Genomic DNA, 14,777 nt, shown 5'->3' with positions numbered 1-14,777 from the left:
GTTGACCTAAATGACTAATGATGATAAATACAATCCACCTGTGTGGATTGTAAGTCTCCGTATAAATGCACCTGCACTGTGATAGTCTCAGAAGTCCGTCAAAAGCGCAGAGAGCATCATGAAGAACAAGGAACACAACAGGCAGGTCCGAGATACTGTTGTGAAGAAGTTTAAAGCCGGATTTGGATACAAAAATATTTCCCAAGCTTTAAACATCCCAAGGAGCACTGTGCAAGCGATAATATTGAAATGGAAGGAGTATCAGACCACTGCAAATCTACCAAGACCTGGCCGTCCCTCTAAACTTTCAGCTCATACAAGGAGAAGACTGATCAGAGATGCAGCCAAGAGGCCCATGATCACTCTGGATGAACTGCAGAGATCTACAGCTGAGGTGGGAGACTCTGTCCATAGGACAACAATCAGTTGTATATTGCACAAATCTGGCCTTTATGGAAGAGTGGCAAGAAGAAATCCATTTCTTAAAGATATCCATAAAAAGTGTCGGTTAAAGTTTGCCACAAGCCACCTGGGAGACACACCAAACGTGTGGAAGAAGGTGCTCTGGTCAGATGAAACCAAAATTGAACTTTTTGGCAACAATGCAAAACGTTATGTTTGGCGTAAAAGCAACACAGCTCATCACCCTGAACATACCATCCCCACTGTCAAATATGGTGGTGGCAGCATCATGGTTTGGGCCTGCTTTTCTTCAGGACAGGGAAGATGGTTAAAATTGATGGGAAGATGGATGGAGCCAAATACAGGACCATTCTGGAAGAAAACCTGATGGAGTCTGCAAAAGACCTGAGACTGGGACGGAGATTTGTCTTCCAACAAGACAATGATCCAAAACATAAAGCAAAATCTACAATGGAATGGTTCAAAAATAAACATATCCAGGTGTTAGAATGGCCAAGTCAAAGTCCAGACCTGAATCCAATCGAGAATCTGTGGAAAGAACTGAAAACTGCTGTTCACAAATGCTCTCCATCCAACCTCACTGGGCTCGAGCTGTTTTGCAAGGAGGAATGGGAAAAAATTTCAGTCTCTCGATGTGCAAAACTGATAGAGACATACCCCAAGCGACTTACAGCTGTAATCGCAGCAAAAGGTGGCGCTACAAAGTATTAACTTTAAGGGGGCTGAATAATTTTGCACGCCCAATTTTTCAGTTTTTGATTTGTTAAAAAAGTTTGAAATATCCAATAAATGTCGTTTCACTTCATGATTGTGTCCCACTTGTTGTTGATTCTTCACAAAAAAATACAGTTTTATATCTTTATGTTTGAAGCCTGAAATGTGGCAAAAGGTTGCAAAGTTCAAGGGGGCCTGTCACGTTCTGACCTTTATTTCCGTTGTTTTGTATTTATTTAGTATGGTCAGGGCGTGAGTTGGGTGGGCAGTCTATGTTTGTTTTTCTATGTTTTGGGGCATTTCTATGTTTTCGGCCTAGTATGGTTCTCAATCAGAGGCAGGTGTCATTAGTTGTCTCTGATTGAGAATCATACTTAGGTAGCCTGGGTTGCACTGTTTGTTTGTGGGTGATTGTCTATGTTGATGGCTTGTTTCAGCACAGGTCTCATTTTGTAGCTTCACGGTCGAATTTGGTTTTTTGTTACTCGTTTGTATAGTGTTCAGTCTTTCTTTATTAAAGATTCACCATGGACACTTACCACGCCGCGTATTGGTCCTCTGATCCTTCTCGCCTCTCCTCTTCAGACGAAGAGGAGGACGATCGTGACAGAATCACCCACCAACCAAGGACCAAGCGGCGTGGTAGAAAACAGCGACGACAGCAGCAGCAGCAGCAGCAACAACAGCGGCCGGTATCACAGGACTCCTGGACATGGGAGGAGATACTGAACGGAGAGGGACCCTGGGCACAGGCTGGGGAATATCGCCGCCCCAAAGCAGAGCTGGAGGCAGCGAAAGCTGAGCGGCGGCGATATGAGGAGGCAGCACGGCAGTGCGACAGGTACGAGAGACAGCCCCAAAAATTTTTTTGGGGGGGGCACACGAGGGGTGGAGCTAAGCCAGGTAGCAGACCTGCGCTCACTCCTCGTGCTTATTATAAGCAGCGCGATACTGGGCAGGCACCGTGTTATGCGGTTAAGCGCACGGTGTCGCCAGTACGTGGCCATAGCCCGGTGCGCTATAGGACAGCCCCCCGAGAGTGTCATGCGAGTGCGGGCATCGAGCCAGGGCGTATGGTGCCTGCTCAGCGGGTCTGGTCGCCGGTACGCAGTTTTGGTCCAGGGTATCCTGCGCCGGCTCTGCGTGCTGTGTCTCCGGGGCGCTGGGAGGGTGCAGTGCGTCCTCTGCCTGCGCTCCGCTCGTGCCGGGCGAATGTGGGAATGGAGCCTAAGGGAGAGGTGCGTGTAGTAAGCACTAGATCTCCCGTGCTTACCCACAGCCCGGTTCAACCTGTGCCTGCACTCTGGAGGGTCCGGGCTAGAGTGGTTATCCAGCCTGGGGAGGTGGTGCCAAGGTTGCGCACCAGAGCTCCAGTGCTCCCCCACAGCCCGGTCCTTCAGGTGCCTCCTCCTAACCCCAAGCCTCCTGAAGGGCTCCCCAGCCTGGTGGTACCTGTGGCAGCCCCACGCACCAGGCTGTCTCTCTGTCTCCTCCCTGCAGGTGGTCCCGCCTGTCCGGCGCCGCTGCCGGAGTCTCCCGCCTGTCCGGCGCCGCTGCCGGAGCCTCCCGCCTGTCCGGCGCCGCTGCCGGAGCCTCCCGCCTGTCCGGCGCCGCTGCCGGAGCCTCCCGCCTGTCCGGCGCCGCTGCCGGAGCCTCCCGCCTGTCCGGCGCCGCTGCCGGAGCCTCCCGCCTGTCCGGCGCCGCTGCCGGAGCCTCCCGCCTGTCCGGCGCCGCTGCCGGAGCCTCCCGCCTGTCCGGCGCCGCTGCCGGAGCCTCCCGCCTGTCCGGCGCCTCCCGCCTGTCCGGCGCCTCTGCCGGAGCCTCCCGCCTGTCCGGCGCCTCTGCCGGAGCCTCCCGCCTGTCCGGCGCCTCTGCCGGAGCCTCCCGCCTGTCCGGCGCCTCTGCCGGAGCCTCCCGCCTGTCCGGCGCCTCTGCCGGAGCATCCCGCCTGTCCGGCGCCTCTGCCGGAGCCCCCCGCCTACCCGGCGCCGCTGCCGGAGCCCCCCGCCTGCCCGGCGCCGCTGCCGGAGCCCCCCGCCTGCCCGGCGCCGCTGCCGGAGCCCCCCGCCTGCCCGGCGCCGCTGCCGGAGCCCCCCGCCTGCCCGGCGCCGCTGCCGGAGCCCCTCTGTCCCGAGCAGCTGCCCCTCTGTCCCGAGCAGCTGCCCCTCTGTCCCGAGCAGCTGCCCCTCTGTCCCGAGCAGCTGTCCCTCTGTCCCGAGCAGCTGTCCCTCTGTCCCGAGCAGCTGTCCCTCTGTCCAGTGGGGTCATTGAGAGGGGTGGTCATGCTGAGAAAGCTACGGAGGCGGACAATAAGGCGGACTAAGACAATGATGAGGTGGGGTCCGCGTCCCGCGCCAGAGCCGCCACCGCGGACAGACGCCCACCCAGACCCTCCCCTATAGGTCAAGGTTTTGCGGCCGGAGTCCGCACCTTTGGGGGGGGGGTACTGTCACGTTCTGACCTTTATTTCCGTTGTTTTGTATTTATTTAGTATGGTCAGGGCGTGAGTTGGGTGGGCAGTCTGTTTGTTTTTCTATGTTTTGGGGCATTTCTATGTTTTCGGCCTAGTATGGTTCTCAATCAGAGGCAGGTGTCATTAGTTGTCTCTGATTGAGAATCATACTTAGGTAGCCTGGGTTGCACTGTTTGTTTGTGGGTGATTGTCTATGTTGATGGCTTGTTTCAGCACAGGTCTCATTTTGTAGCTTCACGGTTGAATTTGGTTTTTTGTTACTCGTTTGTATAGTGTTCAGTCTTTCTTGATTAAAGATTTGCCATGGACACTTACCACGCCGCGTATTGGTCCTCAGATCCATCTCGTCTCTCCTCTTCAGATGAAGAGGAGGACGGCCGTGACAGGGCCGAATACTTTCACAAGGCACTGTATATTCACAAGGCTCAATTGACAATAAATAACACCTTCGCTAGCAGATGAGGGAAAGTGTCTTTCACTTCTTAATTGGGTAAGAGTACATTATTGCAGTTATTCCCATAGAGAATGTGAAAAATACATTGATCCTTTACTGAAGGCTTCCCTTGAAGTCAGAGTAGGGAGCTGCAGAGATGTAATTATAGATCCTGTGTGTGTGTGTGTGTGTGTACACAGTACACAGGAATTAATGATTAAATTATCACACTTTTTTATAGCTACACAATAACTTTTAATGTTGTTCTATTTGATTATTTTAGGATTTCTCTGTATCAGTGTTTTCACCCAAGCAGCCATTTCAGGGCTCAGTGGATATCTTATTAAAGATATGTTTCAGCTACCCAACAAGACAGAGATCCTCCCCAGATAACTAAGACTATGTTGAAAGGTTTTCTAAAGCTGTTTATGTGTATTGCTTAACCTTTTTCTGTATTAGAATATAGTTAGTTTTCACCTTTAAAACAGTGAGAGTCCTACCTGTATAATGAGAGCTACCTATGAGAGTCTTACACACTCATACCTCAAAATACGCGCTTGGGTCGCTTGCTATTTCATGTCCTATGTCTCATGTCCTTACGATATCCGTGTTCAAACTTACAAGTGCAGTTTGTTGCAAAGTTGTTATAAAACCAATGAGTGGACATGATAAAGTGAAGGGTTTGTAGCCAGCTAGCGACCCTCTATTTGTCAAGTTCTGCCCCCCACCCTCGACTCTAAGAACACTTCTCGGTTCCTGTCAAGAATGAGACGTATGGAACCCACCCTCCTCCGCCCATTTACTAGTTCTGCTGCTGACCATACATTTTCTCTGGCTCGCCACACAGAAGAGGAATAGTTTTTTTCCTCCCGTCTGTTTATCCAATCATTTACAGTAGCTCAAAGATGCTGAAAACTTTGACTAGGCCTATTTGGGGACACTTTTGTCTGGTTGTTCTTTTTGAGCTCATAAATATAGATTTGCTTTGTTATGTGCAGTTGTAATTTCAAGCCCATATTTCACTCAGGGTGCCAACTGCCATCTTCTCATTACCGTTCACAGCGATTGTTAGAATCATTAATCAAGTTCCTATTCAGAGACATAAAGCAGTCCTGTAGGAATGGATCAGTGGTTTTAATTAAAAACGAGACACATTAATTCAGTCTCTTCAAAGTCTATTTTGAGTGAGCGATATGGAGTCGTTTAATGATGGGATTTTAAAGATGGCCGCAGATTAAACCAGTCGACTATTGAATCTCTAGCCTGGTCTCAGATCGGTTTGTGTTGCCCTTCCAACTCCTTGTCACTGATTGCCGCAAGTTGGCAAAAGAGCACGAACAGATCATGGACCAGGCTATTGAATCCCAAGTCGCATCAATTCTCATAATCTGACTGTTTCTCTCCTTCCTAAATTCTCCTGTGAAATTTGAATTTATGACAGCGATTAAGCGAACAGCACAGGGCCCCCCAAACACATGACTGGTTCAGAAGCAGTGATTTATAAAACAAAATTTTGTGTGCCGATAACTCCTGAAAGGCAACACATAAATTGCAGTGCGGCGTTGAGAGGTGACTGTCTTGGTGATTTATCTCTATAAATTGTCCATCACCCTTCAGACTGAGGTGGTCGTTCCTTATCATAGAGCTCACAGGCCAATGTTTATTATTTTTTAATTATTCTAGTGCAGGCTTAGGAAGGCCACCAAAAATTCTGAAATGTCCATCCCCAATTACATCATTTTCCGACAAGATAGAACTGCCAAAGGGGGCGGAGTTGCAATCTACTGCAGAGATAGCCTGCAGAGTTCTGTCATACTATCCAGGTCTGTGCCCCAACAGTTCAAGCTTTTACTTTTAAAAATCCACCTTTCCAGAAATAAGTCTCTCACTGTTGCCACTTGTTATAGATCCCCCTCAGCCCCCAGCTGTGCCCTGGACATCATATGTGAATTTATTCCCCCCCCCCTATCTTCAGAGTTCATACTTTTAGGTGACCTAAACTGGGAATGCTTAACACCCCGGCTGTCCTACAATCTAAGCTAGATGCCCTCAATTTCACACAAATTATCAAGGAACCTACCAGGTACAACCCTAAATCCGTAAACATGGGCACCCTCAAAGATATCATTCTGACCAACTTGCCCTCTAAATACACCTCTGCTGTCTTCAACCAGGATCTCAGAGATCACTGCCTCATTGTCTGAGTCCGTAATGGGTCCGCGGTCAAATGACCACCCCTCATCACTGTCAAACGCTCCCTAAAACACTTCAGCGAGCAGGCCTTTCTAAGCGTCCTGGCCCGGGTATCCTGGAAGGGTATTGACCTCATCCTGTCAGTAGAGAGTGCCTGGTTGTTTTTTAAAAGTACTTTCCTCACCATCTTAAATAAGCATGCCCCATTCAAAAAATCTAGAACTTAGGACAGATATAGCCCTTTGTTCACTCCAGACTTGACTGCCCTTGACCAGCATTAGCATTGAAAAGCCCCCGCGATATGCAACTTTTCAGGGAAGTCAGGAAATTTGCAATAAATCTACAATAATTGAGAATTTCAATAAGCGTTTTTCTACGGCTGGCCATGCTTTCCACTTGGCTACCCCTACCCCGGCCACAGTTCTGCACCCCCCGCAGCAACTTGCCCAAGCTCCCTTCTCCTTCACCCAAATCCAGATAGCTGATGTTCTGAAAGAGCGGCAAAATCTGGATCCCTACAAATCAGCTGGGCTAAACAATCTGGACCCTCTCTTTCTAAAATTATCCACCAAAATAGTTGCAATCCCTATTACTAGCCTGTTCAACCTCTTTTTCGTATCATCTAAGATCCCCAAAGACTGGAAAGCTGCCGCAGTCATCCCCCTCTTCAAAGGGGGAGACACTCTAGACCCAAACTGTTATAGACCTATATCCACCCTGCCCTGCCTTTCTAAAGTCTTCTAAAGCCAAGTTAATAAACAGATCACCGACCATTTCGATTCCCACCGTACCTTCTCCACTATGCAATAGGGTTTCCGAGCTGGTCAAGGGTGCACCTCAGCCACGGTCAAGGTCCTAAACGATATCATAACCGCCATCGATAAAAGACAGTACTATATATCAATGATGTCGCTCTTGCTGCTGGTGATCCACCTGCTTTTACTTCACTCTGCGGTCCGACTCATCTTAAACCATCTCAATTTGGTTGAGGTCGGGGGATTGTGAAGGCCAGGTCATCTGATGCAGCACTCCATCACTCTCCTTCTTGGTAAAATAGCCCTTACACAGCCTGGAGGTGTGTTGGGTCATTGTCCTGTTGAAAAACAGATGATAGTCCCACTAAGCCCAAACCAGAGGTGATGGTGTATCTTGCAGTAGCCATGCTGTTTAAGTATGCCTTGAATTCTAAATAAATCTCAGACAGTGTCACCAGCAAAGCACCCCCACAGCATGCTTTATGGTGGGAAATACACATGCACATCTATTCACTCACACCGCATCTCACAAAGACACGGCGGTTGGAACCAAAAATCTTCAATTTGGACTCCAGACCAAAGGACAAATTTCCACCTGTCTGATGTCCATTGCTCATGTTTCTTGGCCCAAGCAAGTCTCTTATTATTATTGGTGTCCTTTAGTAGTGGTTTCTTTGCAGCAATTCGACCATGAAGGCCTGATTCATGCAGTCTCCAATGAACAGTTGATGTTGAGATATGTTTGTTACTTGAGCTCTGTGAAGCATTTATTTGCGCTGCAATTTCTGAGGCTGTTAACTCTAATAAACTTATCCTCTGGAGCAGAGGTAACTCTGGGACTTCCATTCTCGTGGCGGTCCTCATGAGAGCCAGTTTCATCATAGCGCTTGATGGTTTTTGCGACTTCACTTGAAGAAACTTTCAAAGTTCTTGAATTTTCCGTATTTACTGACCTTTATGTCTTAAAGTAATGATGGACTGTCGTTTCTCTTTGCTTATTTGAGCTGTTCTTACCATGATATGGACTTGGTCTTTTACCAAATAGGGCTATCTTCTGTACCTTGTCACAACACAACTGATTGGCTCAAATGCATTAACCTGGAATTAAATTCCACAAATTTACTTGTAACAAGGCACACCTGTTAATTGAAATGTATTTCAGGTGACTACCTCATGAAGCTGGTTGATAAAGCCAAGAGTATGCAAAGCTGTCATCAAGGCAAAGGGTGGCTATTTGAAGAATCTCAAATATTAAATCTATTTTGATTTGTTTAACACTTTTTTCGTTACTACATGATTCTATGTGTTATTTCATAGTTTTGATGTCTTCAATTTTATTCCATAATGTAGAAAATAGTAAAAATAGAGAAAAACCCTTGAATGAGTAGGTAGGTGTGTCTAAATTTTTGACCGGTAGTGTATATAGGGACATAATCAATGTGTGCTACTCTGAGTTGATTTTAGTGTCCTCAGGATCTTTAGAATCCTGATTCTGAAAAAGTATTATCTTTCTAACTTTATTTCACACACACAAACACCCACAATCCTACACACAAACACCCATAAGCCTGCACACAAACACCCACAAGCATGCACACAAACACCCACAAGCATGCACACAAACACCCACAAGCATGCACACAAACACCCACAAGCATGCACACAAACACCCACAAGCATGCACACAAACACCCACAAGCCTGCACACAAACACCCACAAGCCTGCACACAAACACACACAAGCCTGCACACAAACACCCACAAGCCTGCACACAAACACATAAACACACTCACTCTCTCTCTCTCTCTCTCTCTCTCTCTGCTTGAGTTTAGCTGTTGTTTCTGCTCTCAAGTCAGTGTGTTTAATTCTCATCAGCTGGTGAATGAGAGTTAAGAAGAGAGTGTTATGCTTTCAGCATCACCCATGGTTGTTCCAGAGGACTGGAAAGGGCAGAGCAGGAAAACACTAACTACTGTACTATGGGCAGACCTAATATCAACAGGGAGGCAGAACCTTCAACCTGTCCTACCACTATTCCTTCTACTACTACTACTACTGCTTAACTGTATTTGGGAATATGAATACTTAATAGGATTGTGTGTAAATAGTATTTTTGTTGTCTCTTAGTGTCTTTCCAATATATAACGCTTGTTTTATTCAGTTATTTTTGCTTGTTTAGTTTTTATTGATGTATTATTATTTAAACGTAATGTAATGTCCTTGTCTATAACTGTTCTGTACTTCGTCATGTATTTGTGCGTTTTATGAGGACCCCAGGAAGAGTAGCTGTTGCATGTGCAGTAGATAATGGGGATCCTAAACTACTCACACATTCACACGGCTCAACATTATGTGTGTGTGTGTGTGTGTGTGTGTGTGTGTGCGCGTGCGCGTGCGTGCACCATACATGCATGCATGACTGTGCGTGTGTATGCGTGCGTGCACGTGCGTGCAGGTGCTTGTGTATTTGTGTACAGTTCTGTGTGTCTCAGGCCTGTTGGATCTGGGAAAAGTGCTGCTCAGCTAAAGACTGAATTATTGAGCACTAGGGAGCAGTGGGGAGCGTTGAGCAATGTGTTTGTGAAAGCCTGCTGTGCAGCTCAACACCAGGTCTACTACTAACACTGTCAACTCAATGACCCAGTGCTGCCAATCACAACCTGATCACTATTCCCTAAACACATCACCTTACGGTCATGGTCTGTTATAACCCACTAACCTGGACTGTTGAGGTTCATTCATTCCAGTGAAAGTATACTGCTGGTGAAAGGGATTGGGTGCTCTCATTTTGTATTGACCGGTCCCTGGGCTGGGTGGAGATTTCACTTAAGGACCAATGGAATGGTCTAAAATGTGGAAATTTCGCCCAAAACAAACGCTGCCACTTGTGAAGGCCTTCCCTGACAGGTTAGAGAGGGGCTGGGCATAACTCTCATTGATAGAGGTCAATCCCAACCAATCAAATTGGAGTAATCAGACATTACCTCAGTGCTCTATAAGTAGTCAGCTGGGAGGCAAGGGAGGGATTTCTACACCTTCGATTGATATGTAAGCTGAGTAATTATGTATTAATTATGATCCCCATTAGCCTCTGCAAAAGCATCAGCTGCTCTTCCTGGGGTCCACATGAAGCATGACATAATACATAGTACAGTTCAAATTACAATACAAGATATATAAAATGGCTTTGTCTCTTCACAGTCCCCTTTGTGATTAAACATGACACTAGATAGGTCGCTGGATCAATGATTTCCTGGAGGCCACGCTAACAATTATCTCAAATCAAATCATGAATTGGAACACCTGCGTGCACACTACCTATTGTGGATAAGTGACAATATCCAGTCCAGAGAAACATGTAAGCACTTGACACACACACACACACTGGTACACACACTAGTACAGACACTGCAAGAGCCATTCCAGTGGCCAAACCCAGGGAAAGAGAGTGTGGGAATGTGACGCGTCCACAGGGATTCATAGCAGCAGATTGTTGAGGTTAATATTTCATTTAAACGTTTGGAAAACATCTCATCAACGCCATGGTTCCCCTCGGCTGCGGTTTGATCTTAAACAGAATAATGAACGAGGCCTTGATGGGTACTTATCTCTCTCCTCTCGTTTCTCTCTCCCTTTTACACTCTAATTTCTCTCTCCTATCATTTCTCTCTCTGTGAGTATGTTGAGTATTGAAAGCCTTGTCAAGGATATTTACATTTTTTCTCTCTCTCTCTGTGTATCTCTCTCTCTCTCTCTCTCTGTCTCTCTCTCTCTCTGTCTCTCTGTCTCTCTGTCTCTCTGTCTCTCTCTCTCTCTGTCTCTGTCTCTCTCTCTCTCTCTCTCTCTGTCTCTCTCTCTCTCTCTCTCTCTCTCTGTCTCTCTGTCTCTCTGTCTCTCTGTCTCTCTGTCTCTCTGTCTCTCTGTCTCTCTCTCTCTCTCTCTGTCTCTCTCTCTCTCTCTCTCTCTCTCTCTCTCTCTCTCTCTCTCTCTCTCTCTCTCTGTCTCTTTGTCTCTCTCTCTCTCTCTCTGTCTCTTTGTCTCTCTCTCTCTCTCTCTCTCTACAGAAGCTGTACAGACGTGTTTTGCTGTGTGATCTTCATCATCGTCATCCTTGGATACATAGCACTGGGGACTGTGGGTGAGTGGATACAAAACCATAACCACTATTACCAGGAAAGTGTAAGGATGTCTATACAACTTTTCATGACATATAGGTCTACATGTATTGGACAAAACCCGATCTCTCACCTTCCCACAAGTCTAGGAAGTGAGACTAGCATTGGACAGACTAAATATTAGCCTTCATGGAGTGAACACTGTTTATAATCAGGGTTACTTAGAGAAAATTGGACACCTCGGAAAATGAAAATGGATGGCCCTGCCTTCAGCAAAATATATTTGACCTAAGTCCTCCTGTAACACTTTAAAAAAAAAACAGTGATCCTCCCCTATACCCCAAATAATAATTAAAACAAGAAGTGGATACAGAGAACATGCCTACCATTTACCCTCACTTCTTGGACAGACAATTGCCTTAGATATGCATTTTTAGAAACTGTTCTTCATCCGGTAAGCATTTCATGGCAACGCAGGAATTTTGACAGCACATATGGCTATGGGGCAGAATGTTGTGGGTTCGCAGACCACTGTGGACAAGAGTAGGGCTGGAACTATCTCCTTTATAGTAAAAGCATTGCAGGAATTTCTCATATTGTTTGTAGGTCCAAGAAAAAAATTCCTTTCGTAAACATTTAATGGAATTGTATGTAATTTTATATATTAGCAGAATCTTTTTTAATACCACATAAATTACCAAAACTACAGGCTAGGAATGGAGTAGGCCTACCTTTCCACCCCAGACAGAGTAGGCCTACCTTTCCACCCCAGACAGAGTAGGCCTACCTTTCCACCCCAGACAGAGTAGGCCTACCTTTCCACCCCAGACAGAGTAAGCCTACCTTTCCACCCCAGACAGAGTTGGCCTACCTTTCCACCCCAGACAGAGTAGTCCTACCTTTCCACCCCAGACAGAGTAGGCCTACCTTTCCACCCCAGACAGAGTTGGCCTACCTTTCCACCCCAGACAGAGTAGGCCTACCTTTCCACCCCAGACAGAGTAGGCCTACCTTTCCACCCCAGACAGAGTAGGCCTACCTTTCCACCCCAGACAGAGTAAGCCTACCTTTCCACCCCAGACAGAGTTGGCCTATCTTTCCACCCCAGACAGAGTAGGCCTACCTTTCCACCCCAGACAGAGTAGTCCTACCTTTCCACCCAAGACAGAGTAGGCCTACCTTTCCACCCCAGACAGAGTTGGCCTACCTTTCCTCCCCAGACAGAGTAGGCCTACCTTTCCACCCCAGACCGAGTTGGCCTACCTTTCCACCCCAGACAGAGTTGGCCTACCTTTCCACCCAAGACAGAGTAGTCCTACCGAAGCAGAAAAATGTAAGATTTAACTGCTGGCTACTCTTCTTCCTTTGCTAAACCCAACAAGAGAAGGTCACAAGTGTTTCCCTAAAAGCTGTCTGAGTTTAAACATCTTCTATTGTACAGAAAGTGATTAGCTTAATCAATGGATAGTGACAGAATTAGATTACTTCCCAAGCAAAGTAAATGTTTTGTCTCCTCGGCTTTAGAAGGTTGTAGCTCAGCCTTTGAATGACAAATAAACGAAACAATGATATCCCCATATGCATCGGAGTCACGTCTTTCCTGGGTATTTTACAGCTTGTTTCTAGCATAAAGTATTGCAGACCAAATCGCTGTTATTGATCCCTTTATATAGTCGGATCCGTTTTATTTTCTTTAAAATCTTAAGATAACACGTGGTAGGCCAGTGATTACCATTTTCTTTAATTAAAGAAAGATCTATGGCATACCCTCTCACACCCCCTCAATTCGAGTCTTGGTTTGAACTTAACAGCCCTTCACTGACACGTAGATAGGCTATTTAAAGAGTGCATGGTGGGTGGAGAAATTGACCGACAAATGGATGGATATGGATATAGCAGCCTATAGCTAGATTTCATCTGTCAAACAGGTAGGCCTACCTCTAATTTCTTAAATAGGAAGAAATAGGCTCCAACACAATGCCCTCTTGTTGTTAGTAAAGTCTAATTCAAATGAAGACCCGTTTTAATTAATTATACCTACTCTAATTTGCCTACTTTCAGCAACATTAGCTGTCCATTTCCGATGGATTGTGCTGCTGCTTCAAGTTTCAGCACCACAGTGTAAATATCTCGAATCTGTCTTATTGAGAGGCCAATAACTCTGATAAATATATCCTGGGCAAGAAACATATTGTTTTTAATAAAAATCTATTATAGTAGTAGCCACCGGTCCTCTTTTCCATCTTCGCGCTCTCCTTCTCAATTTGAATAGAACATAGGGTATAGGCTAGTCCTCGCGCAATACTTTTTGGACTAGACCTAATCACAAATTAGTGAACTGCCACCGTAGGCCTACACAGCACAACCATTGGTTAGGCAGAACACAAAAACATTTTTGATCAGAAAAAGCAGAGCAGGCCCGGGGCTCAGGGTTGGAATACCCATTGCAGTGTGTAATGCAGCGTAGTTTTATTTACACCATGACAGCAGCTATCTTAGAAATATAACTTTTCTCTTTGCTTCTCCCAGCACGCACTTCGTAGCCCCTAGCCTATAGGCTATGGATAATTTATTGAGACCTCACTAGATAGCCTATAGGCTCACTTGGTATTGCACGGCCAGCGAAGAATGAGAGATGAGGGGCGGTATTGGACACACATCGATATATAGCGACTAATTCTAAAACACTGAGAAATATTGAAATGTAATCAATTACAAATTGCATGACCCTCCCCTTGACTAGATTTAAAACAGTACTAAACCCTCCCCTGGACTAGATTTAAAACAGTACTAAACCCTCCCCTGGACTAGATTTAAAACAGTACTAAACCCTCCCCTGGACTAGATTTAAAACAGTACTAAACCCTCCCCTGGACTATATTTAAAACAATACTAAACCCTCCCCTGGACTAGATTTAAACAATACCAAACCCTTCCCTTGACTAGATTTAAAACAATACCAAACCCTCCCCTTGACTAGATTTAAAACAGTACTAAACCCTCCCTTTGACTAGATTTAAAACAGTACTAAACCCTCCCCTTGACTAGATTTTAAACAATACCAAACCCTCCCCTTGACTAGATTTAAAACAGTACTAAACCCTCCCCTTGACTAGATTTAAAACAGTACTAAACCCTCCCCTTGACTAGATTTAAAACAGTACTAAACCCTCCCCTGGACTAGATTTAAAACAGTACTAAACCCTCCCCTTGACTAGATTTAAAACAGTACTAAACCCTCCCCTTGACTAGATTTAAAACAGTACTAAACCCTCCCCTTGACTAGATTTAAAACAGTACTAAACCCTCTCCCTGACTGAAATTGAAAAAGCATGACCCTCCATTATCCTCCAGGTCCCCATTCTGTAAAATTCTATCCATCCCTTATTTCATTGTCCTAGTTGAGTCAAATTGCTGGTCCTTTCAAAACAAAACAGTGTTAACAAGCGATGTAAAGGGAGCTGCTACATGAGAAGCCTTGTGTTTAGAAATCTTCTTTGAAAGCAGTGATGCCACACTGGCCTAAACCCAAACACACTGTCCCCCTGAGTGCAAGTCAGCAGATTAACCTTTTGATCACAGAGGGCTCTGAAAACCCACCGCTCAATACTCAGCGCTGTGTTAGAAAAGATTAAACAGAATACCATTCATTTCTAACTAGCTACTGGGG

General features: G+C 46.0%; 1 protein-coding gene across 4 annotated transcripts in view; it reads left to right on the top strand.

Moving 5' to 3' along the window:
• LOC110530945 (choline transporter-like protein 5-A) overlaps positions 1–14,777 on the top strand; it is a 93,396-nt gene that overhangs the window by 60,111 nt on the left and 18,508 nt on the right. For all 4 annotated transcript variants that reach the window (XM_036985754.1, XM_036985753.1, XM_036985752.1 and 1 more), the window contains exon 3: positions 11,057–11,130. In XM_036985754.1, the coding sequence (XP_036841649.1) occupies positions 11,057–11,130 (74 nt within the window). The remainder of the gene's footprint in view (positions 1–11,056; positions 11,131–14,777) is intronic.

The sequence above is a fragment of the Oncorhynchus mykiss genome, chromosome 8 (assembly GCF_013265735.2).
Source record: "Oncorhynchus mykiss isolate Arlee chromosome 8, USDA_OmykA_1.1, whole genome shotgun sequence".
NCBI lineage: Eukaryota > Metazoa > Chordata > Actinopteri > Salmoniformes > Salmonidae > Oncorhynchus > Oncorhynchus mykiss.
Note: the sequence above shows the minus strand (reverse complement) of the source record. Positions and strands in the feature narration are given on the sequence as shown.